The 23603-nt window shown below is 38.4% G+C and overlaps 2 protein-coding genes across 2 annotated transcripts in view; both read left to right on the top strand.

The window, feature by feature from the left end:
- Positions 1-12478, top strand: part of LOC113494783 (monocarboxylate transporter 3-like) — a 30964-nt gene extending 18486 nt beyond the window's left edge. The window contains exons 3-7 of the mRNA XM_026873249.1: positions 7131-8776; positions 8883-9344; positions 9424-9645; positions 10097-10406; positions 11430-12478. Coding sequence (XP_026729050.1) covers positions 7544-8776; positions 8883-9344; positions 9424-9645; positions 10097-10406; positions 11430-11620 — 2418 coding nt within the window. The 5' untranslated portion in view covers positions 7131-7543 and the 3' untranslated portion in view covers positions 11621-12478. The remainder of the gene's footprint in view (positions 1-7130; positions 8777-8882; positions 9345-9423; positions 9646-10096; positions 10407-11429) is intronic.
- Positions 12479-12889: 411 nt separating this feature from the next.
- LOC113494786 (hexosaminidase D-like) lies at positions 12890-20947 on the top strand. The gene is made up of 11 exons (XM_026873250.1): positions 12890-13213; positions 13452-13506; positions 13913-14095; positions 14434-14631; positions 18206-18389; positions 18581-18735; positions 18990-19102; positions 19440-19540; positions 19986-20103; positions 20388-20474; positions 20761-20947. The coding sequence occupies exons 1-11, from the start codon at positions 13206-13208 to the stop codon at positions 20945-20947; spliced, it is 1389 nt and encodes a 462-aa protein (XP_026729051.1). The 5' UTR covers positions 12890-13205.
- Positions 20948-23603: the final 2656 nt, after the last annotated feature.

Here is a 23603-nt window from a genome sequence, read left to right as displayed (position 1 = left end):
TGTTTTAAAACAGTAAACAAAATGCTAAAAAAAGTTTTGTTGACGTCATTTTTTTTTTTAGGAAAAGATTTGTTTGCAATTTTTTTGGTTGAGTTTTCCCTTGGTATAAAGAGTTGATGTTTTATGTGGGGAATATAAACTACTTAAATACTTAATAGATACTTATAACAAAAAGAGAGGAAATGTTAGTGAGTTTGTGCATTGAGGATGTATTAAACTGATTTTGGTAATTCTTTTAGCCAATTAAGACGTTAGACGTTTTCACAACTAGTTAATATATTTTTTTCAAAAACAATCATGGTTAATTAGTGAAAGAACATGGTACCTAGATTAAAAAAAAAACATCTGTCTGAACGAAGTATATCTCTATCTATATTTTATTCTTTGTCAACAATTTTATAGCTATTCATAAGTCATTTGAAACGTTTATTGCATTCAGATCGAGGTCGAATAGATATTTTCCTAGTTAGGTGTCTGACAGAAAAACGTGTCCTTTGTGCATTCAACGATAAAGTTATCGCTGTTTGTTCCTTACCTACTTATTTTTATATTGCTATTAAGAGTTTATTAGATAAGCTATTTATTTTATTTGTATATTTATTTATTACTTATACAAACAAGTGCAATGACGGACTTAATGCTACAGGCATTCTATTCTAGAGAATTTTTGCTGCTGAGTTCTTCAACTGTCTGGGCAGAAATAGCCTAGTGGCAATCTAACGTTGGATTACTAAAACTAATCGCAGGTTTGAATCCTGGCATGCAAAAATGCATTTCCGAATTGATTTGATTATTACAGAGTACTTGCTAACAGCAGTGAAGAAAACATTGTGGACAACCAGAACACGTCAGAATTTTTCAAGGGTGTGTCAAGACTCATCAGAGGACTACGGGCGGTTTTAAGATCTGACACCTCGTTATGCACCAAACATATGAATAGAAGAACTGTATTGGCAATGCTCTGTATATGGTACTTTCATCTCCTGTCCCGGTACCTAGTCTGCGAAAACTAACTCGCCTGGCCTCAGGCCATAGGCAACGGAGCAACAAATCGGCAGCTTCAGCAGGAAGAGAATCCCTTCGTTTTAGGGAAAGTCGCTGTAGGATTACTATCATCTAGATGTGTGTACTTTACCAACCCTACTTCTCGCTAGTTTTCTCTTATTTATTTCCTAAAATTACTCTTAAGCTGTTCACAGGTTTTAGTTTTAGTTTAAATAAACATGTAAAAATCAATTTTATACTAAACGGACTTACAACTGTCATATCGTTACTAATGGAACATTAAATATGAAGAGTAAATAATTGATAAATGGGTAGGACTAGTCGCTTTAATACATACAATATACGCATGGCGTAATTGAGCAGGATCTATGAATGTATTTAGTTGATTAATAAATATTTAATGTTTAAGCGGTTTTACGACACTAATTATTTGCTTCTTATACGTTTTATCACTAAATCTTGCATACCGACTCATACCTATGGCCAAATAATTTTATAACTCATATCAGCGAAAAAAAATATAATAAAAAGCATTTTTTTTAATTAAACAATTAAGAAATTCTTTTCAGAATTCTCTAAATGCTTGAATGCTGTAAAACACCAAACTTAGAAGCAGAAAAACGTATTATATTACGTTATACTGTATACGATATATCATCTATTATATTATATTGCTGCTGCACTCAGTTGTGTTACTATTGACTTTTATTACTATACTATGACGTCAGCCGACTCAATTATAATTCGAAGAGCATTGACAAGGATAACTTGACTTGCAGATGATTGTACATATATATACCTACCTTGGTAGTTATAGTACATTATACTGGGTATACATCTGTAGTGACTGCAGTCATCTTATTTTCCTTCCGTGTCCGGTCATATCTGGGTTATAGCTATTAATTACTTATCGAAGTGTATTATTTATATGTTTTTCCTTATTTATGCCCTTTATGCAACTTGAAATAGCTGCTATTTTGCAGCTCTACATGATCAACTACAACGCACTTATCTTCTTCGTCTGTGAATTTTAAGAGCGTTATAAACGTTTCTTGGTATTAAAAAAGTTGGACACAATATAAATTTTACGAATCGTACTGAGATAGCTCTTACTGTTAAAATGTAAAATCACGACGAGAGTTTTCAGACAAAAATATTATATTAACATTCTGGAACTAATCCAATCTTTTGGCTATTATTTAATATATATTTTTATACTGTTGTTTTTCACAAACACTAATAGTTGACTAACCTAATAATGTGTTAAGCCAAAGCATATTTCAAAAATAAATGCTTTTGATACATATCGCAATAATTTTAAAATAGGAATTCTGCTTTCATAAGTCAACTACATAGCCAGTGTCATTTGAACAAATTGTGTACTAAAATATTTTTAAACGATCTTGACATGTTTTGTTTAAAGTTGGTCGAAGGAACATGGAGGTACAGAAACTAGGCTGAAAAAATAATATAAATGATTGGTTGGAAGTACCTAGAAGATCATTAATAGCAATTAGATTTATAAGGGGTTTTTAATACAAACTGAAGAAAAAACGTTCTTAAATATTTTTTTCGGAGCAGTTCATGAAATAAATTTATCGTTACATTTTAATAGTTTTTGTTTTCAGACTATCGTTAACAATGGTAGAATTTCCAATTCCGTCGATTTTAATTGGATAAAAATTAACTCAACCACAAAAATGTATATTATGGCAATTGCTTCATTCGAAATGCAATAAATTTGTTTCATAAATGGTCAATGACGTAATAAACTAAGTAATACTAAGAATAAAATCAAGTAATTAACCTTTAATAAATTAGGATTATTATTGCATTTTCATAAAAACAAATATGCATGGTGTCAACCATAAATATATTATTATTGTAAACAAAATTACGTAAACAGATAACCCTTTAATAAAAGGACATAGTAAGTCAATATTACTACCATTAACAACGCCGACTGGACTATGGGAAGTCGTACAAAAGATATTATGCAAAATGAGTGAATCATCAAAAAAAATATTGGCAGGTTAGTACTCAATATTGTTTTAAAATTTATTGATAGTTGCAACGTATTGATCATGTTTTCACGAGGTAGTAACTGATTCTGTGGCCCCAAAACGATTGGTCAGGCGATGACAATGTTGAACACATTATTTTGGTTTATTTTTTAAGACAAAATCATTTATTTAGCAACGTTTTATTTGTGCGTACTTGTTTTTCGAGAAAATGCGACTAGATTCGGACACAACCGGAGTCCTCAATCGTGAGCTGACGTGGCGGCGGGCAGGCAAATCAAACTTTAAGATAGTTGTTCAAATTCATAAAAAAGTAATATCAAAAAGAACCACATGAAGCCTTAATTTGAATAATTGAAACATAGATATAAAATAGTAGATACGTTCATTTGAATTGTGCGTTTGGCGTCATCTGCCCATAAAATTGTACAATACACGAATATCATTTTATAGACCGTCGTAATAAACTCGTGTGTAAAACAATATTGCAAGCGCGTAATTATGAAGTTGTCATAAAATTATTGCGAGAGGGATTCCCAGACTACTTATTTAGTACTTAATTCGAGGAGATCGTCCTCTTAATTATGCTAAGCACCTATCAATGTTTCTACCGGGAAATATATTGCAAGTTTTTCAGACTACTGACAGTGTTTTTTCTGCCGTTTGCTTCTTAGTTCGATGGCAATAGAAATCGTGGAAGGCTGCTGTTTAAATGCGGAATCTTCGACACACCAAAATTTGTTGTATTAATATCCTGTGATCGACTACGTCTTAGAACTATTTGTTTTATTATATTTATCATTATTAGCATCCTAGGTGTCTTTCAATAAAATAAAATCAATTTGAAATAATCTTTTCCAGCCTACATAAAGTTCTAATTTCACGCCTTACTTTTTTATAAGCAAACGGCTTATTTCAGCTTTATCCCACCCCGGAATATTCTAACATTTTTAAACAAATTTCAGTCAAGACATTTGCTATCGCTCTGATACTATCAGAGAAGTAATTAACGGATTTACATCAAGACGTAGGCAATCTTTGTCTGTGTCGAGATTGCATTAGTTGTCTCAAGGAATGGAAGAAGTGGAATCGTCGTGTTTGTGGTGAATAATGTCATTATTTCAGTTATGTGATGAAATTGGTATAGAGTGTAGTGGCTGGATGAGGGATCGGAGAGTGATTATGGATTTTGTACGGGGTGCTGGTAAGGGAGATTATTTTAAATATCATTGTGAGGGTTTCATGCTTAACCAATCTCGCGGCTCTGACAAAGAGCAAGGTGAACCAGAAGGTTTTTAGCTGGTGTGTGTCAGACAGATCCCACTTCTCAATACGCTTCGCACTTTAAAAGGACATACACTATGGAGAGGAAATGTATTGAATTGTAAGCGTCAGCTGAGATTTATCTGTGCCAAATTAGTAATTCCTAGAAATCCCTCCACTTAAGTGGAACTAATAGATTCATGCTCTATCTGAAGGCACAAATAACTATTTTCAAGTTGAATACTTACTAACCTTATGGTTTAAGGTCAGCTGGGAGCGTCCGAAAGTGTGTCAAAATCATGAAAACACTTTCAGTAATATAAATAATGGGTATGACAGTTTCCGTGACTTGAGCTCGTAATATGAACAGTCCGTTTTCATGGACGCACATCAATCTGTTTAACTAGCCTCATTAGAATACGTCCTCAGGGGAATTGGATTGCGTCGGGTCTCGTTTTACTATTCACTGATATATAGGGTGTAAAATAAATGTGTTTACGTAGATAGGTATGTTTTTTTGTTTCGTGATCTGTGAGGGTCAAGTGCGTTAATCTTATGTATGTTAATGTATATTGCCTTCTTTATTAATTTTCCTCTACAATAAAGGCGTGGTATTTTCAAGCGACTGGCTTAATAAGAAACATCGTATTTAGCTAGTTCGATTTTTTCTTATTTACTTTGGTGTTGTATATTTCTTATAAATATAATTTTTCATTTTATTAGCGCAATTTGGTAGAGCCGCAGAATCATTACATGGTTCCGTACCTCTCCGATTCAAACCCAAAGCTTATCAAATAATAACACCGTTAATAACCAGAGGGCCATGATTAATTAAAATGTATGTTGACATAATTTAAAGTGTAATAACTACACCTTGCGTTATCTCAACTGTTTGAGCGCTTGCTTATTGTTACTGGGTCAAGTGCCTGTAACTCGCCTCACTTTAGACACAGTGGCGATAATTATTTATGTATTTAACACCAAGTTACATATTTTTTAACCGACTGCTCGAAAAAAGATTGTGCCTTCTCATATAAAACTTAGTAAGTAGATTTTAATATATCTACTATGTATAACGATTTATTCAATCAATATTATGATACCTATCACGGCTCTCATCTGGGGGTCTACTACGATGTCTTTAAAGTAACAGAATAAACGGAAGGAGAACCCCTTAACGCTTTGCCGAAACCAGCACACTTACTCCTGATTCTCATAACAGTTCTTCCTAATGGACACCAGTTCATAAAACTATTTCGCACAGTTGACTGCAAAAGTCAAGAATCCCGTGACGATTGGCAGGAATCAATTCAGTATAGTAGCCAAGTGATATTTCGACCATCAATAAGGATTATAGAAAACGCTCAAATCCATGAAAATTACAAACCAAAGTCCATACATTCATACATTTTAGGAGATGGCAGGATCGTGGTACAGACTCCTTGGTGGTACTAAATGACCTTCCATCCACAGCCAGACTCATCGACTGACACACGTTATCACATGCGTCATAATTGTGTACATTTCATAAACTACCATTAATATTATCACAGTCAGATAACATTAGGTCTCATCGTTAAATACTTAGATTTTGTTGTGTACCTAATATTAGCGACGAATTTAATACTTGCGTTTGGTTATCGAAATAGTATGTGTTGTTTTTTAAAGTTGTGAAATAATAGGTGTTGTTTTTCGTGTAATAATACGTCTAAAGGCCGGCCACAGGTCTCTTCTCTTTCGAAAAAGTTTAAGCATTGATCACAACACTTGCTCTGCGGGTTGTTGATTTGAGATTCTTATATTTGGAACTCAGGTTTCTTGTAGATGAATTCACCGTCCGTCAATAGTGTCTTAGAATAATTAAGAAAGTTATTTTTTGAAAGCTTTAGTCATAAACTTGTAAGAGAACATTTTTTTAGATTTTCCCTCCTCATAACTTACATTGGAACAAAATTAGTAAGCCGATTTGAAACTAAAATATTATCTTTGTAATATACAAGTTGAATTTCAAAAAATTTAAAACCTGTAAATTAAAACTTATTATTCTTATTTATTATGTGCCTAAGCCTGTTGTTGCAACGATGACTAATTGCATGCGTCAAATATTTGCACACTGGAGTCATTGTTTGTACAAATTAAGCCTCTAGTACCCATACAAAATCCAACTGTAGCCATGAAATGATACTTAATATCATTGCATCTCATGGAAAGATCTAGAATTAACTAGATTCAGTTTAGTCAATTGCTTCCATTACCAAATTAGGCTGTTTGTTGCGTGTGTTTACCTGGATGTCCTGAATACGATGATTGCTTGTGCCTATTGACGCCATCTTTTACTTGACAGTAAATTGCGCGCGAAATAGTGACAGTTACCTCTACACTGTTTAAGGTGTTGTTCCGTTAGCCTTGACTGTTTTTTTCTGCCCATTAATTTTAATGGTATCGCTTTATTGCCTGTAAAATTTATTGCTGTTGTAGCGACTGTCTATGTTCTGTTTTGTATTAACTCGTGTCTTTGAAGTTTAGTTACTCGAGTTAATCTCCTAGAGTTTTTTTTTATTGGTAATGAAAAAAGCAATCAGTCAATGTAGTTCTAGTACCCTATCCGGTTTAAAGTTGGCAACAATTTTCGCGGAAACATCATTAACTTAGATAATTTATTAAATTATAAGTATATGTACTTGCACCTAAACTTACCTCGAAAGATTCTCGAATATGGAGAGGCCAATATAACTTGAGTTAATTCAGTTTAGAGTATTTCTCCGAATATAATGATGAATGAAAATAAAGTAAAAAATACTCTGATCTAAATTGTAATTTATATTTTTTCTTTTGTTACAGATTTCACCCTGCCCTCGACAAATTTGAAATGTTGCAAATATTTCAAGTTATAAAACTTTAATTAATGTCAAGAAGGTACACGACGTTCACGGGACGAACGTGTGACAATATAGAAAGTGATTTTTTCAAAAGTGTGAAATCGAGGACTAGCCGGTCCTTGATGTACTCGACAAGCTACAACCCTTGCGCCCTAACACTTTGTATATCGAAGAGACTTTGTCGCTATTCTGCTAGAGATCCAAGATTAAGACACTGGTCAAGAGAACTAACCGTTTCTTCGACGTAGAAGAATTTCCACTGATTGGATTACTAATCCAATTCTGGTAGTGTTCACGACGTCCATTAGAGGACCGAATTAGACAACCGAGTACGTACTTAGAACCGTACTTAAGAAGAGATCGTTTTACAGACTAATGGAATCACAAAGAGCGTATGCAAATGGAATTCCAGGTAAAGATCCTTCTCTCAAGTATGAACATAAAGTACCGTCTGAAGAGGAGAAGACTACGTCTCCACTCCTTCAGAGAACGAATGACTTCAAGTATATAGATGGAGTGAATGATGATAAAAATGAAGCGAGAGATGTGGGAAAGCCGAAAGATGATTTAGATATAGTGAATTCTATGAAAACGGAGCCTAACAATGCTAGAGATAACCACCTCTCTGTCGGTTATCATAAGGACAAGGGAAGTGATGATGATGCTACATCAACGAATGAAGGTGTCAAGTTTTTCGGTCTTGGAGACACGGACAGTATCTGTTCCAGTAAGCCACCGGCAGACCAGCCTCCGCAAATACCAGATGGCGGATGGGGATGGGTAGTCGTAGCCGCATCATTCCTCATCGCCACGGTGGCTGATGGATTAGCTTTCTCCTATGGTCTGATGCACGACAAATTCGTGATTTTCTTCGAAACCAGTGAAGCCAAGACATCGTTGATTGGAAGTTTGTTTATCTCCGTACCGTTGATTGCTGGACCTATAATGAGTGCTTTAGTTGATCGTTATGGATGCAGAAGTATGACAATAGTTGGCGGTATAGCGTCGACTATCGGTTTTGTTGCAGCTTCATACAGTAATTCAGTCGAAGTTCTATATGTAACTTATGGTATTATGGCTGGTTTAGGAACTGGCTTATTGTACGTAACTGCTGTAGTATCAATAGCTTATTGGTTTGAGAAAAGACGTAATTTGGCTGTTGGATTAGGTTCCTGTGGAGTTGGATTTGGTACTTTCATTTATTCTCCACTTACAACATATTTATTAGAAGAATTTGGATGGAGAGGTACGTTGTTACTGTTAGCTGGTACTGTACTTAATGTATGCGTGTGTGGTGCTGTGATGAGAGATCCTGAATGGTTGATAATGGAACAAAAGAAACAGAGAAAGTTGAATAAGTCGAAGCGAGCTTCGAGTTCTATGTCAATATCTGCGAAATCTGGAGGTGGAGAATCTGTATACCCTGGCGTGGAGGAATTAAAGACATTGATGAAGAGTGGTGAAACACCTGAATATATACTCACGACGTTAGTGGCTTCGATAGCCGAAGCTGAGGATCTAGAAGCAGTGACAAAGAGGAATGCTGATATGTCTCATAAAGTTAGTTCTGTGATAAACCTGCCAACGTTCTTGAGACAAAGTGAAAAGGTAAGAGCAACATTTTCAGTTGTTAATATTTAATCCAAACGTCTTCAATTAAAAAAAAGTTTCTATTTTGCTTTATAATCAATACTTAAATATTACAATGTTGCAGGTGCCTGCCGAAGTATTAGACCAATTAATATCAAATAAAAAACTCTACAACATTATTCTACAAAATTATCCATCAATGCTAGCGCTAAGGAGTACATCGGAACAGAAGTTGGACACCGAGCCGGCAGCAACATCAAAGACAAATAAACCGATAAAGATGTCGCTGAAACTGAAACTCAATAAGAAAGAGAAAAAAGATTTTGAGACGAAATTGGACTTAGTTAGGGAGAAGTTATTGCAGCCGATACCGGAACACAAGCCTGCGGTGATTGTACAGAGGGATCGTCAAGACTGGTGGACTAGGCAGTTCGTTACTGATCATCACTATTTGAGAGGCATTCGAGTGCATCGTAACTCTATCATGCATCGTGGTGCTATGATGAACATTGCCAAGTATAAGCTGCGGGCTTCGTCATGTCCTGATATCTACCGAAACTCCATGTGGTCCGTTGAGGAGGAAAACGTAAGTGATGACCGTTTGTTTTCCTCGTGATCAAAAAATTTAGGATTTGTTTTCTTTACACTTATTTCTTTTATTACAGACTTGGGGCAGACGTTTGCTGGACATGATCAATAAGACTTTTGACTTCAATATGTTCACGGAGTTCCATTTCCTGATGATGAATTTGTCGACCTTAGTTTTGTTCATCTGGTTCATCGTGCCCTACTTCTATATTTCTAACTTTATGTTGATGAGCGGCTATTCTGAGGCTCACGGATCTTGGATGTTGAGTGTGTTTGGTGTTGCCACTATTATTGGTATCGTAAGTATTGCCATTTTGACTTATTTGTTGATTTTAACCAGAGTTAAATATCATGTGATTCCCTTTTCATAGTGCTTCTTTTTAACTTGTTCTTCGTGAGTTCAATATTTTTGACATATTTCAGTCACTTGCAACACATTATGAATATAACCTATCTGTCTACAAGATCGCTCATTTTTTTTTATTATTTAATGAAGTACATTATTTTTTTGGTAATACCAATAAAATGTGGAATCCCAAAGTAATGTTTGTTTTACGATTTTACACGAAGTTTGTTGTTCTTAATTTTTTAGTTATCTTTAAAGTCTAAAGTAATGAGTGCGTGATGAAATTTGATAATTTTGATTGCGTTATTATTACAAAATGAATCTGGGTCTTAAAGAATCTTGTTTTTGAGTACGCAAACGCACGACTGACGAATTTCAATCAACATGTTGTTTTTCTTTTCCAGGTTGGACTGGGTTGGATGGGTGATTTGCCATGGGTTAACGTAACAAAGACGTATGCTGTGTGTCTAATATTTTGTGGTATAACAATTATCCTATTCCCCGTACTCATTCGTGTGATGGACCCCGAAGCTCCCTACAGTTTCTACATACTAGCCCTGAACGCCGTTATGTTCGGACTCATGTTTTCCAGTTCGTACTCATATACGCCGAGTATCTTGGTCGAGTTGATAGCTCTGGAAAGATTCACAATGGCTTACGGATTGGTGCTGCTGAGTCAGGGTATTGGACATCTTATTGGACCGCCTATGGCTGGTAAGTTGGGTTTTCTCCTTAAATTATGTATACAATCATCACCAAGTCTACTGAATTTCTTTAATTTTTTCCAAAACCATACATTTTGACAAAGAACTGTTGCCCAAGATGCTCAGTTTCTTTTGCGATGTAGAAAAAAAATGTTCAGAGAAACAAGTGTAACTGTTACGTAATCGTAATACAGAGAGGAATAGGTAAAACAACCGATAGTTAACTCAGTGTTTTTAAACAAACCAAATTAGTCGTGGTTTTGCTGACGCCATGACCAGGAAAACTTCTCATTACTGTAGTTTTTAGAAGTCGTAAAAGATGAATTATTTTGTGTTCATATGGACTGTTAAGTCAGTTTCCACAACCGAAAAATCTTAGGATAAATATTGATACGCTTATCGCCACGACTCGTGGTTACTACAATCGTAAAATAAAGTGTGAACAGTCGTAAATTTAGCTATAATCTGTACTGTTTACAAGTACAAAGATTGTTTGGATAGTGTTGCTTGATGTACTCGCCTTCGCCTCGCTTGGTTTCCGTTCATTTCTTTTCTTTGTTTGCACTTTAACGTTGTTGTTTTGTTTTAAATACCTGGAATATGGCAGAACTGGGAATGGCTCGTTCAAGTCTAGTCCAAGGTGAATCCTATAGCCATTATAGCCTCTTACACATCTCTTAGCCAGTCATTGACCTTATTGAAGACCAGTTATTGCCGATAATGTTCCAATAAGGTACCTACTACACTCTTACCCGGTTTAATAGTCCATTTGCAATTTTATTTTTAATGACTTGAACAAATTTTGTTTATTTCTAGGTACAAAGTAATTTATATTATTATTTTTGCCAGCAAAATTCTCGGTTTTTTATTCAGTTCGTTATACCCAAATAGCTTCTCTTAAAATTATGGCGCCCAGAGCAATATAAAAACCCGACCTAAAAACGTTCCGATTGACTTTTACAAAAATAATTCGGACTTCACTTAATCTATCAGTGCACACAAAGTAAAAAAAATACGTTATTTTTCATTACAGGTGCTCTTAGAGACGTTACCGGACACTGGGACGCAGCTTTCTACGTGGCTGGCTTGTGGGTCATCATTTCTGGTTTCTTAGTCGGCGTCATACCATACACGGATAACTTCCGCATTTGTGGGAACGCACCTTTAGCTAAGGACGTCGCTGGAGAACCGGACCCCGGAGTTAAAATTATCATTGCCCATTAAGAAAAATAATTATTGTGTTTGAAATGTAGGGTTGTCATTTTTATATTAATTTTAACCCAAAGTGTTGAAAAAATTTACGATTGATTTTATTGATCACTTTTTTGTGTATTAGTAATTTTTTTGTGTGAAATCGCGGTTTATTATTGTTTGTGGTATCAATATTGGTATGATACAAATGTAAAAGGATATTTCACGACAAGTAGGACAGTTACTCTGTCCTTTCTATGATCATCATATTGTGCTTGTATTTTCTTAGATTTATATAATTATATTAAATCTGTTTCTGTATGTATTTAGATAGATAGTTACTTAATCTTTTATGAGTAATAGTTATAGTAAACCCTATTAAAATCGTACCTTGATTATGAAAGCGAGTGAATAGTAATATTTGTATGTATTCATCCTAATATAGTATGCACTCAGGTTATTTATTAGTTGGCTTTAAAAAGTCTCCCAAGGAGATATAGTATTCCTTTACTATAGAGGTTAAATACTGTGTGTGCCTTTAAAATGTTTTCATACTTTAGTTTTAGTTACGAAGCATTATAAAATGCTTGATTATTTTTGTATCCCAGGAATAAAAATAAAAGACCCTCTAGCTTATTATTTTAATTAAAGTTTGTGTTTTTAGAATAGTATGTTTACGATTTTAAAGTATCTGATGCATTGTTTATGAAACTTGCCATTTTGGAACATTATCAAGGTAAATCAAGAATTTAATTTCTACATGAAATTTTAAAAGTATTTTAGAAAATAAGTTTGTCTACTTACTTAGTACCTATTTAAACTGTCTACGTATATAATGTATGAGATATATGAAATTAAACTTTGCTACTAAAATAATAACACGAGTTTCAATTTTATTGTTTTTCTTTTATCATTGATCTTTTATCATAACAAGTTTTTGTAGACATGAAGCGGAAAATGCTACTAGAAACGGGAACTAAGGTGACCTTAGGCATAAAGCGGAGTAAATATAAAACGACAACAAAACCGTTTATTCTACTGACGAACATTCTATCATTTTTAACTGGATACTTTAGTTTTAACTGTTCAATATAATTTTGCTTTCAATATGGATGTAAAAAAAATGCTTTAATCCTTTTTTAAACTACGTACATTATCGCGATAGTGTCAGTTCAACTGACATACATTATTAAACAGCCAAGTATTCCATTCATTAAAAGTCAGCTGAAAGCCATGCTTGTCGGTTAATGTAAACTCAATAGCAATACAAAGATTTACTAAAAAAACAGTTTTATTTTATTTTTTCATGAGTTTTTTCACTTTTTTCCACTCATATTATATTTTTTAGACTGACAACATTGTGACAAAATGCAAATGTCAAAACTCGAAATAAGGTTGTGAATTGTGTTTGTTGTTCAAACAAACAAATCTAAATTCCAGTCTTTGAACCGGCAAAATAAATAAACTAAATAATGATTATACACAATGAAAATATTTGAAACGAAATCAACCACTATGTATTGAATACCAATATGAATCGCGAAGCCTACCACCTACGATTATTGTAATTGAAACAAATGAAGTAAATAACAAGTGAAGGAATTGTTCTTAATTCAAAATGCACAGGTTACCTAAAGATTTATACAATATAAAAAAAAACAAAAGTATAGTTTTATGTTTTCTTCCTCGTGTTCGTGTGATATTTAAATGTTAGTACGTAATTCTAAACATGAGAACTTGGCTACTAAGTTTGTGGCATACTCTTTAGAAGCTAAAAAAATCCTATTACTGGTCCAAAAGACATACAATTTCCTTTTTTTAGTCAATCCTGGAACTTGACAATTAATCTTGTTTGTATTTTTAGAATAGTTCACTTGGATTTAAAAGGCGCTCCATTGAAGATCCCGTATTTAGAAAAAGTAAGTATTAAATAACTGTGGTTTTATATTTGAATTAATTAAAATTTTAACATAACTAAGTAACTTACAAATCAGAAGTAATCCAATTATTACTAAAAATAAAACACCAAGAATTTGATGGTTTAGTTTAGGATATCTATTTGTAAACATAATTGTTTTTATTAAAGATCTGACCTTAGCATAAAAGATACTGTAACCCCAGAGTTTGTTTGGACATTTCTTCTCAGGGTAGTTAGGAAATGTCAACTCCAGCATTCTCAGTAAGCCATGCAATAGTGACGACCAATCCCACTTACAGAATAAATTATTTCATTTCATTAGACCATTCAGGGCTTATAATGACTGTGATAAAGACTTCTCATCACCTATCACTAGTAATTATTAAATAATACATAACTGATTACAGGTCTTATTGGCAGCTAAATCATGGGGTGCGACGGGAGTGCTTCTAGAATGGGAGGACACATTCCCCTACTCTTCAAACCTGGCAGCTATTGGCAGCCTGAGCAACAGTGGTGGAGACGGCTTGTATTCAATGGCTGAAGTGCAACACATTTTGCAGTTTGCTAAAACTCATCAATTGGAGGCTGTTAGTATCATACTTTTTAGAAGTCTTAATACTAAAAAAAAAAGTTCATAAGCCCATAGCATCTTTTGTATTATAGTAGAAAATAAGTTGGAAGTAAAGACTGAGTTTAAGTGCTTATGATATATTAAAACTATCTATGTTCCTTATTCTTTACATCATCAGTTGAACTTTATTGTCGAGTGACACGATAATAAGATCTTTTTAAAAAAGAAAGCATTTACTATGACATTAAAATCTAACTTATTCGGTATTCCAGCTAATCTTGCTTCAGAAAAACAAAATTGCTAGAACTACATAGTCCAAATAAAATTCTTAATAATTAACATTTAACTTTCCAGATTCAATTAATCCAGACTATCGGCCACATGGAATTTGTCCTCAAACACCCTGTATACCGTGGTCTCCGTGAGATCGACAGGTCACCTGCAGTGATGTGCCCGTCCAAACCTCAGTCACAGGTCCTTGTGAGAGATATGATCATGCAAGCATTGGAGGTACAGCCAGATGCTACCTACTTCCATATAGGAGCTGATGAGGTATTTGCTTTCTTTATTTAGAAGAATTGGTACCAATTATGTTGTCTTTCTTGTTGTCAAGCAAGCTATGTCTTTCCTGGAATTAATGTTGTTCAATATATGGATAATTAGTGCGCAGAGTGTGCCAAGCCATTACAGTGACCTCGTTGACACTTTTTCGAACTCTGGCGTTCATGCCGTCCTGATTTCCGAGACTTGGCTTAAACCTCATCTTCTTTCAACTACTTACCCCCTTCCTGGCTTCGTTCTCATTAGGAATGATCGGGTTGAGAAGAGGGGCGGTGGTGTCGCTATCTACCTACGTAGCGAGTTTCCTTTTAAGATTCTCGCCACCTCACCGGGCTCCTCTGCTTCTTCCGAATTTCTCTTTCTTGAGGTTTTTGTCAAAGGGGCCAAGCTTATCCTTGGTGTTGTTTACTGTCCTCCCACTGTCGACTATTTCTCCAGCATCGAACCGGTGCTGGAATCTATAGGGTCCGAGTATTCACATGTTATCGTCATGGGCGATTTTAACACAGACCTCCTTTCCGAAAATTCCCTTCGCTCCCGTAAACTCCTCGAAATTATAAGGTCCTCAAGTCTTCATGTTCTTCCCCTTCAAGCCACTCACCACAACATTGACGGACATGATACCTGGCTTGACCTTATCCTTTCTTCGAGTCCTTCCTTGGTCTCAGCCTCCGGACAACTTCCTGCCCCTGGTTTTTCCCACCACGACCTCATCTTCCTCTCGTACAGCCTTAAACCCCCTAAACCCCGTCCTAGGGTACTGCACTTGCGTTCTTTTGGCCGTATGGATGTGGAGAAATTGCATAGGGATGCTTCTCATCTAAAATGGGACGACTTGTATAGTGCACCTAACATCGACACTAAAGTCAACATTTTTTGCAGGCTAATTAAGGACTTGTACGACATACATGCCCCGGTCCACAAAGTTAAAATCAAACGTCTGCCTGCTCCTTGGATGACCAGGGGAGTTCGCATGATGATGCGGCGACGGGATAGGTTGTTTCGCAGGTTTAGGAGGGAGCGTTGTGAAAATAACTGGCGCCTATTTAAAGCTGCAAGGAATAAGTGTAACCAGGTGATACGTAACGCCAAACGCCAGCACATTCTCAACAATTTATCTTCCTCCTCCCCTGTCGATGTCTGGAAGTTCCTCGGTTCTTTGGGCATTGGCAGGATGAGGAACCTGGACAATCAGTTCACTCTTGGCTTGGATGACATAAATGCACATTTCTCTACCACTTACCCCATGGACCAACAAGCCATGAGGCGTACTTTAAGGCAGCTGTCTGCATTAACCCGGCCTAACATTCAAGCTTTTTCATTTTCACCAGTAGCCGAAGATGACGTCAAAAGGATTATCCTCTCCATCAAATCCAACGCTGTAGGGGCTGACGCCATCAGCCGTCGCATGATCACTCCCATCCTAGAATTCCTGCTCTCTCCGATTTCCCATATTATAAATTTTTCCCTCTGGTCTGGTCAAGTTCCCGAACAATGGCGTATGGCGTACGTCATTCCTTTACCAAAAGTCCCCAATCCTACCTTGCCTAGTCATTTTCGTCCTATCTCCATACTCCCATTCCTGTCCAAAGTGTTGGAAGCTTGTGTCCATAAGCAACTGTACCTGCACATCTCGCGGCACCATCTTTTAAACCCGCTCCAGTCTGGTTTCAGGCCTGGTCACAGCACAACGTCCGCTCTTCTTAAAGTTACTCACGATATTAGGGCGGGCATGGAGGATACTAAGGCTACTGTCGTGGTACTGGTTGATTTCTCGAACGCCTTTAATACCGTGAGTTATGATATTCTCCTCTCTATCCTAGACACCCTAATGATGTCATCTGCGGCTCTGATCTGGTTTTCTTCATATCTTCGGGGTCGCCGGCAATCGGTTCGCGTCGGTGAATCTTCGTCGAATTGGTGCGAGCTGAATTCCGGTGTTCCCCAAGGCGGCATAATTTCTCCTTTACTTTTTTCTATTTTCATTAATCTTATAACTCAAGGTCTTCAGTGTTCGTATCACCTATATGCTGACGACTTGCAGCTTTACGTGCAGGCTAGTGTGGGGGACATTTCCAGGGCGATAGACTTGATCAACGAAGACCTTGATCACGTCCGGGACTGGTCTGAGAGGTTTGGTCTGGTGGTGAACCCCTCTAAGTGCCAATCGATTATCGTAGGCAGTCAACGCACGCTTCGCAGATTGGAGGAGTTAGCCGTTCCCCCCATCGTATTCAATGGCTCAATTATTAGCGTCAGCCAAACTGTAAAAAATCTTGGCCTGCTCATGGACTCATCACTGAGTTGGCAAGCTCAGGTCACTAGTGTGTCCCAGAGAGTCACTGGCACGCTACGAAATCTTTACCGCCTAAAGAACTTTCTCCCATCCAAAACGAAACTGATGCTTGTGCAAACCCTAATTTTCCCAATCCTAGACTATGCCGACGTGTGCTACTTAGACCTGAATGCAGATCTCCTAAATAAATTAGATAGACTTCTGAATAACTGCATTCGATTTATTTTTAACCTTCGCAAATACGACCATGTGTCTGCTTACCGTACCCAACTGCGCTGGCTGCCGATCCGGGAGCGCCGAAGTGTACGAACTCTTTCTTTTCTCTACTCTATCTTGTTCTCTCCCACCCCTCCTGCTTACTTAACGCCCTATTTTCGTTACTTATGCGACAACCATGGCCGTGACCTTCGGTCTTCTAATAATCGTCTTCTCCTCTGTCCTTCTCATAGCTCTAGCTCTGTTCACTCTTCCTTTCTAGTCCAATCCGTTCTACTATGGAATGCCCTTCCTCTCGAAATCAGGACGTCCACAAACCGCAATGTGTTCAAATTAAAGGTTCGCAAATTGTTTCTTATGAAACTGGCAGAGTCGTCATCACAAGAATCTCACCTTGTCTAATATATTATATATGTATGTTTATGTAGATAATTTTACGTAATAGTATTCCCCGGTTATTTAATTGTATGTATTAGCTGTCTATTATATATATAGGTAGATATATTTGTGTGTATATGTGTGATTGTATATATTTTTAATTTCATTGACTGTCTTTTCTGATTATACACCCACTTCCCGTTTCTCTGTACCACCTCTTGGTTGACTGGTAGAGAATGCCTTTGGCATTAAGTCCGCCATTGTACTTGTTTGTATAAGAAGTATAAATAAATAAATAAATAAATTAGCTGTTGCCCGCGGGCTTGCCTGCTACGTATCGAAAATGATCCTATGGGAACATAAAATCGGAATAAAAACTATCCTATGTGTTAATCCTGGTTATAAACTATGTATGTGTACAAAGTTTCTTCTATATTGTTCAGTGGTTTTTGCATAAAAGAGGAACAATCATCCACATAAACAAACTTTCGCGTTTATAATATTAGTAAAAAGTATGATAGGTGTTGTAACATACACTCTCTCTCATTAAAAATATCAAGAGTTTAATGATCATTCACATAATAAATTAATACACTGTCAATCTAGTATTGATATTATTCATTTGTTTAAGTTAAATCTGTGCAAAAATAAAAAATAATCCTTTATTAATTTCAGGTGTGGCACACAGCTGTGTGTGATGACTGTCAGGCGAGAGCTGTATCTCATAAGCACAAAGCAGCTTCACTATATTTAGAGCACATCCGAGATTTAACCTTATTCATAAAGGAGAAGAGACCAGATTTGATTGTGCTCATGTGGGATGATATGTTAAGGTCAATCAATGTTGATACTTTGAGAGGTTAATATTTGTATGAATTTAAAGATGTGAAACGAAAATATTAAGTTTAACCCTTTCTCAGTTTTTAAGAACATTTCAATCTGGATTTTTTGATAAATAAATCATTTTTGTTTGTTTTAAATGCACACTCGTTCAGTATAGTCAAAGCAGACATTCCATATTTCAATTCTGTTTTTTTTTTTAATTTTCAGAGTATGAGTTAGGCAGACTAGTTCAGCCAGTGTTATGGCACTACAACTCTTCAGAGTGCTTCAACATTGATCCAAACTTATGGTTAACATATTCGCAAGTCTTTCCCCAAGTATGGGCTGCGTCAGCTTTTAAAGGAGCTAATGGGAGTTGCCAGGTAATGTACTGCAATCTTCATTGAATTGATTAAGATGAAATTTTTTGTAGACTTTTGATGAAGCTACTCTTATATGCTTAGACTCATAGATAAGGATTTTATGCCCTGTGCAGTCAAGTGGCTTGTTTAACAATGTTACTAGAGACTTTTGTCCATGTTTCCACCTAACAAAAAAAGGTCTGTTTTACAAAAATTCCAGTCACACAAAAAACTACCTCATCTAAATCGGTTTTATAAGTTTTACCTTGTTGCAGGTTTTATCACCAGTTCGCCGCTACGTCAGCAATCACGAAGCTTGGATAGCAGAGATCAAGAAGTATAGCAGTACAATCAATTTCGCGGGCATTATACTAACAGGGTGGTCAAGGTATTGTAGCCAATTCGTGTTGTATTGTACTGCAATCACATGTACCTGAGGGAGTACCGTCAGTTATATTATTACGGGAAGAAAGACGCCAATTTGCAACGTTTAGTGCGCTATCTTAGTTTCACACCCGCTATAATATTACTTCAAGGTTTACCCGCAGATCAGTGAAATGTTTTCAGATAAATTAAAATCAAAATCATAAAAATATTGTCGGTCAAACTTGACAACATTCAAACCAACGTTTCTTGAAACTTCAAGGAATGTTGTTTTAAGTTGTAGATATTCTTATTTGACAGGATTTGTCAGGTTTATGTATTGATGTTTAAATACTTTACAGATACGACCATTACGCAACTTTGTGTGAGTTGCTGCCGGTGTCCTTGCCCAGTCTAGCGAGCTGTCTGAGAACATTAACGAAATCAGAAGACACGCCTCAAGGTATCACTTTTTTAAATCTAATGAAAGAGTAAATGTTTGCCTAGAACTCGTTTGTTGTAAGAAACGTACATTTACCTAGCATGCCTGCGGGAGTATAGCTTGGGCCGTTCTGTATCTAGTACTGAGGGGCCAGGTTTTCGAAGCTGTGGGGAGAGACCTCGACTTTGGTCTTGACTTGACGATGTTAGTTGATTTTATCACCTTATCACCAAAACAAGTCTTTCTGACTTAAAGTTGGAAGGCTAGATCTAGTTTACTTTCAAGTTAATTACACATTTTTTTTACAATATAAAACTATTAAAGAAAATTATGCTATATGGAAAGCATTTCGCAGTCCGCATATTGCATTTTCTACTTTACAAATCGCTTAGAATTTTGCATCAAATTATCTTTATTATTGCTAGTTACATATCACCACCATAGATACCATTGTATTGTGTTCCAGAGTCTGTGGTGACGGAAGTGTTACCGTCCGAGGAGTGGCCCGGAGAGGAGCTCGCGCGCTGTATACACTCCTTTGTCATACTCAAGGAGCGGAGTCTGGCGCTGTGTAACAGCGATCTGTGAGTTTCTAAATTTTTTACTCTTAGTCTCATTCGTAATTTTTCTAAAAAAATGTATAATTAGGATGGTATTAAATTATTACCTATTGGCAAAGCTCTAAAGAATATTTTCAATAGATCAAATTACAATCACACGTTTGGTGTTTCAATTGTATCATGACAGTTAACTTTGTAAAAGAAATCAGATCTTTTGATAAGACGTCAATTTTACCGGCTAATGTCTGATTTTTAGAATTGTTTTTTGGTGTTTAAATAAAATGAATCAAATACCTATATTATTTTAGTGTCACAACATGGCTGAATCCTTGGCAGATTGAACGAGAATACACTGTACCTATACATGTAGAGGGGATCGCGGTCGCGGGGCAGCAGTGAGTGTTCTTGAAGTAAAATTTACTTTAATAATTATAATTTTCTTTGTGCCTTTTAAAACCTTTAGAATTTCAGACCTTTCCTAAACTGCATTGTAGTCGATTTTACAAAACATTACTTACGTTAATCTAAATTAAATACACCACAATAACTTTTTGTGCTTTCGTATTTATATAATCTGTTGGTCGATTTATTTTTAATTAGCCCACTGCCACTTCCACGACACTTCCTATCCTGGGCCACATGGAGCCAACTCATTGATAATTATTTTTTTTCATATTTCAGCATGTTGTCCGAGCTATCAGTCCTAGAGGCGTCCATATCCCGTTCCCTACTGGAGTGCACAGGCCCCCGCAGCAGCGCGGAGTGGCGCGACACGCAGCTGCGGGCGGCGCGCGCCGCGCTGGCGCCGCTGTGCGAGGCGGCCGCGCGCCGCGCCCAGCGGGAGCCTAGCGTTACTCCTACAGCGTGAGCACAGGCCCCCGCAGCAGCGCGGAGGGGCGCGACACGCAGCTGCGGGCGGCGCGCGCCGCGCTGGCGCCGCTGTGCGAGGCGGCCGCGCGCCGCGCCCAGCGGGAGCCTAGCGTTACTCCTACAGCGTGAGCACAGGCCCCCGCAGCAGCGCGGAGGGGCGCGACACGCAGCTGCGGGCGGCGCGCGCCGCGCTGGCGCCGCTGTGCGAGGCGGCCGCGCGCCGCGCCCAGCGGGAGCCTAGCGTTACTCCTACAGCGTGAGCACAGGCCCCCGCAGCAGCGCGGAGGGGCGCGACACGCAGCTGCGGGCGGCGCGCGCCGCGCTGGCGCCGCTGTGCGAGGCGGCCGCGCGCCGCGCCCAGCGGGAGCCTAGCGTTACTCCTACAGCGTGAGCACAGGCCCCCGCAGCAGCGCGGAGGGGCGCGACACGCAGCTGCGGGCGGCGCGCGCCGCGCTGGCGCCGCTGTGCGAGGCGGCCGCGCGCCGCGCCCAGCGGGAGCCTAGCGTTACTCCTACAGCGTGAGCACAGGCCCCCGCAGCAGCGCGGAGGGGCGCGACACGCAGCTGCGGGCGGCGCGCGCCGCGCTGGCGCCGCTGTGCGAGGCGGCCGCGCGCCGCGCCCAGCGGGAGCCTAGCGTTACTCCTACAGCGTGAGCACAGGCCCCCGCAGCAGCGCGGAGGGGCGCGACACGCAGCTGCGGGCGGCGCGCGCCGCGCTGGCGCCGCTGTGCGAGGCGGCCGCGCGCCGCGCCCAGCGGGAGCCTAGCGTTACTCCTACAGCGTGAGCACAGGCCCCCGCAGCAGCGCGGAGGGGCGCGACACGCAGCTGCGGGCGGCGCGCGCCGCGCTGGCGCCGCTGTGCGAGGCGGCCGCGCGCCGCGCCCAGCGGGAGCCTAGCGTTACTCCTACAGCGTGAGCACAGGCCCCCGCAGCAGCGCGGAGGGGCGCGACACGCAGCTGCGGGCGGCGCGCGCCGCGCTGGCGCCGCTGTGCGAGGCGGCCGCGCGCCGCGCCCAGCGGGAGCCTAGCGTTACTCCTACAGCGTGAGCACAGGCCCCCGCAGCAGCGCGGAGGGGCGCGACACGCAGCTGCGGGCGGCGCGCGCCGCGCTGGCGCCGCTGTGCGAGGCGGCCGCGCGCCGCGCCCAGCGGGAGCCTAGCGTTACTCCTACAGCGTGAGCACAGGCCCCCGCAGCAGCGCGGAGTGGCGCGACACGCAGCTGCGGGCGGCGCGCGCCGCGCTGGCGCCGCTGTGCGAGGCGGCCGCGCGCCGCGCCCAGCGGGAGCCTAGCGTTACTCCTACAGCTTGAGCGACAAGCGACATAGCTACCGGCAGGGATCTTTAGCGCTCGACGGCACAGTGAACATCGCTTTACGCATCGTAAAATAAAACGCCAATCAATTGTGCGTACTCGTCGTCTTTAAATGCATGAAACTGCAGCAAATAACGAATTTCAACCAACCACGAGTGACAGCTATGATGCGATGCGCTGCGGGACAATCTCTGCACTTGAGTCCGCCCCGCGCCTCACTTCATACCGCAAAAGGGATCCAAAATATCACTTCTGCACAGGTAAAGGTCAGCAGTCAAGATCCGTGCCGGTAACTATACCACAATGATTTTTTTTACACTATTCTGTTTCCCTTTCCGATAGAAAGATTAGTTAAATCGTGTTTGTAACATAATTAATTCTGTTTTGATATAAATACAGATATATTTTTTATTTATGTCTCTATTTACTGAAAGATAAGTTTTAAAATCGATTGTCTCATGTATAAAATAAAATATTTGCATTTTTAGATATGTATGATTTTTCTATTCTGTTCAATTTGCTACAATTTAATTTTAGGTATACGTGTATTTTATACTTAAAAGAAAAAGCAATAAAAATCATTTCCATTATAAATTGTTTCATTAATTCCTCAATAGACATGTATTTAAATTATTAATATGAGCAAAGGACATGGCCAATTTATACAAGGCCCTCTGCCTAGCTTGTAAAAGTTCATGTACATTAACGAAATTTTGCTTTTTGGAATTAAGTTTGTCCTATAAAATATAATATATATGTTACATATTCCACATACTTCAGATTTTTTAGATATTTACATAAAATGATGTTATGTTTTAATCCTTCTTATTCAATGAGTTGCAAACTGATTGGCTTTCATAAAAACTATAGGCGTTCGGAGCACTGAAAAGGTATTAAATTGATACATAATAATAAATATTCACACAAAAACGCAAGCGTAAATAATACACAGAGTAGGTACTTTTGTATAAATAATACAACGTGCGCAAAATGCCAACTATAAGTAGTGACAGATCCGCTGTCATGATCACATAGCATTACGTTTTGTTTAGCAATCACAAGAAGTATAATTATTATGAAATAATAATAATCATTTTTAATATTTTTATATATGTATCATTACTATATTGATTTTTAATCTTTAGTACTATTTTGAACCAACGTAATTATTTTTACATATATACGCTGTTTTATTAGTAAACATTATAACTTTTACTGGAAACACGTTTTCTCAAAATGGCGCAGAGCCTGAAAGTATAGGAAATAAAAGAAAAAACTCTTTAATCTTGTGTTAACACTCGGAAGTTAGACAGAAATATGAAGGATGCCATAATTTATATATA

Source organism: Trichoplusia ni, chromosome 6 (genome assembly GCF_003590095.1).
Source record: "Trichoplusia ni isolate ovarian cell line Hi5 chromosome 6, tn1, whole genome shotgun sequence".
Lineage (NCBI taxonomy): Eukaryota > Metazoa > Arthropoda > Insecta > Lepidoptera > Noctuidae > Trichoplusia > Trichoplusia ni.
Note: the sequence above shows the minus strand (reverse complement) of the source record. Positions and strands in the feature narration are given on the sequence as shown.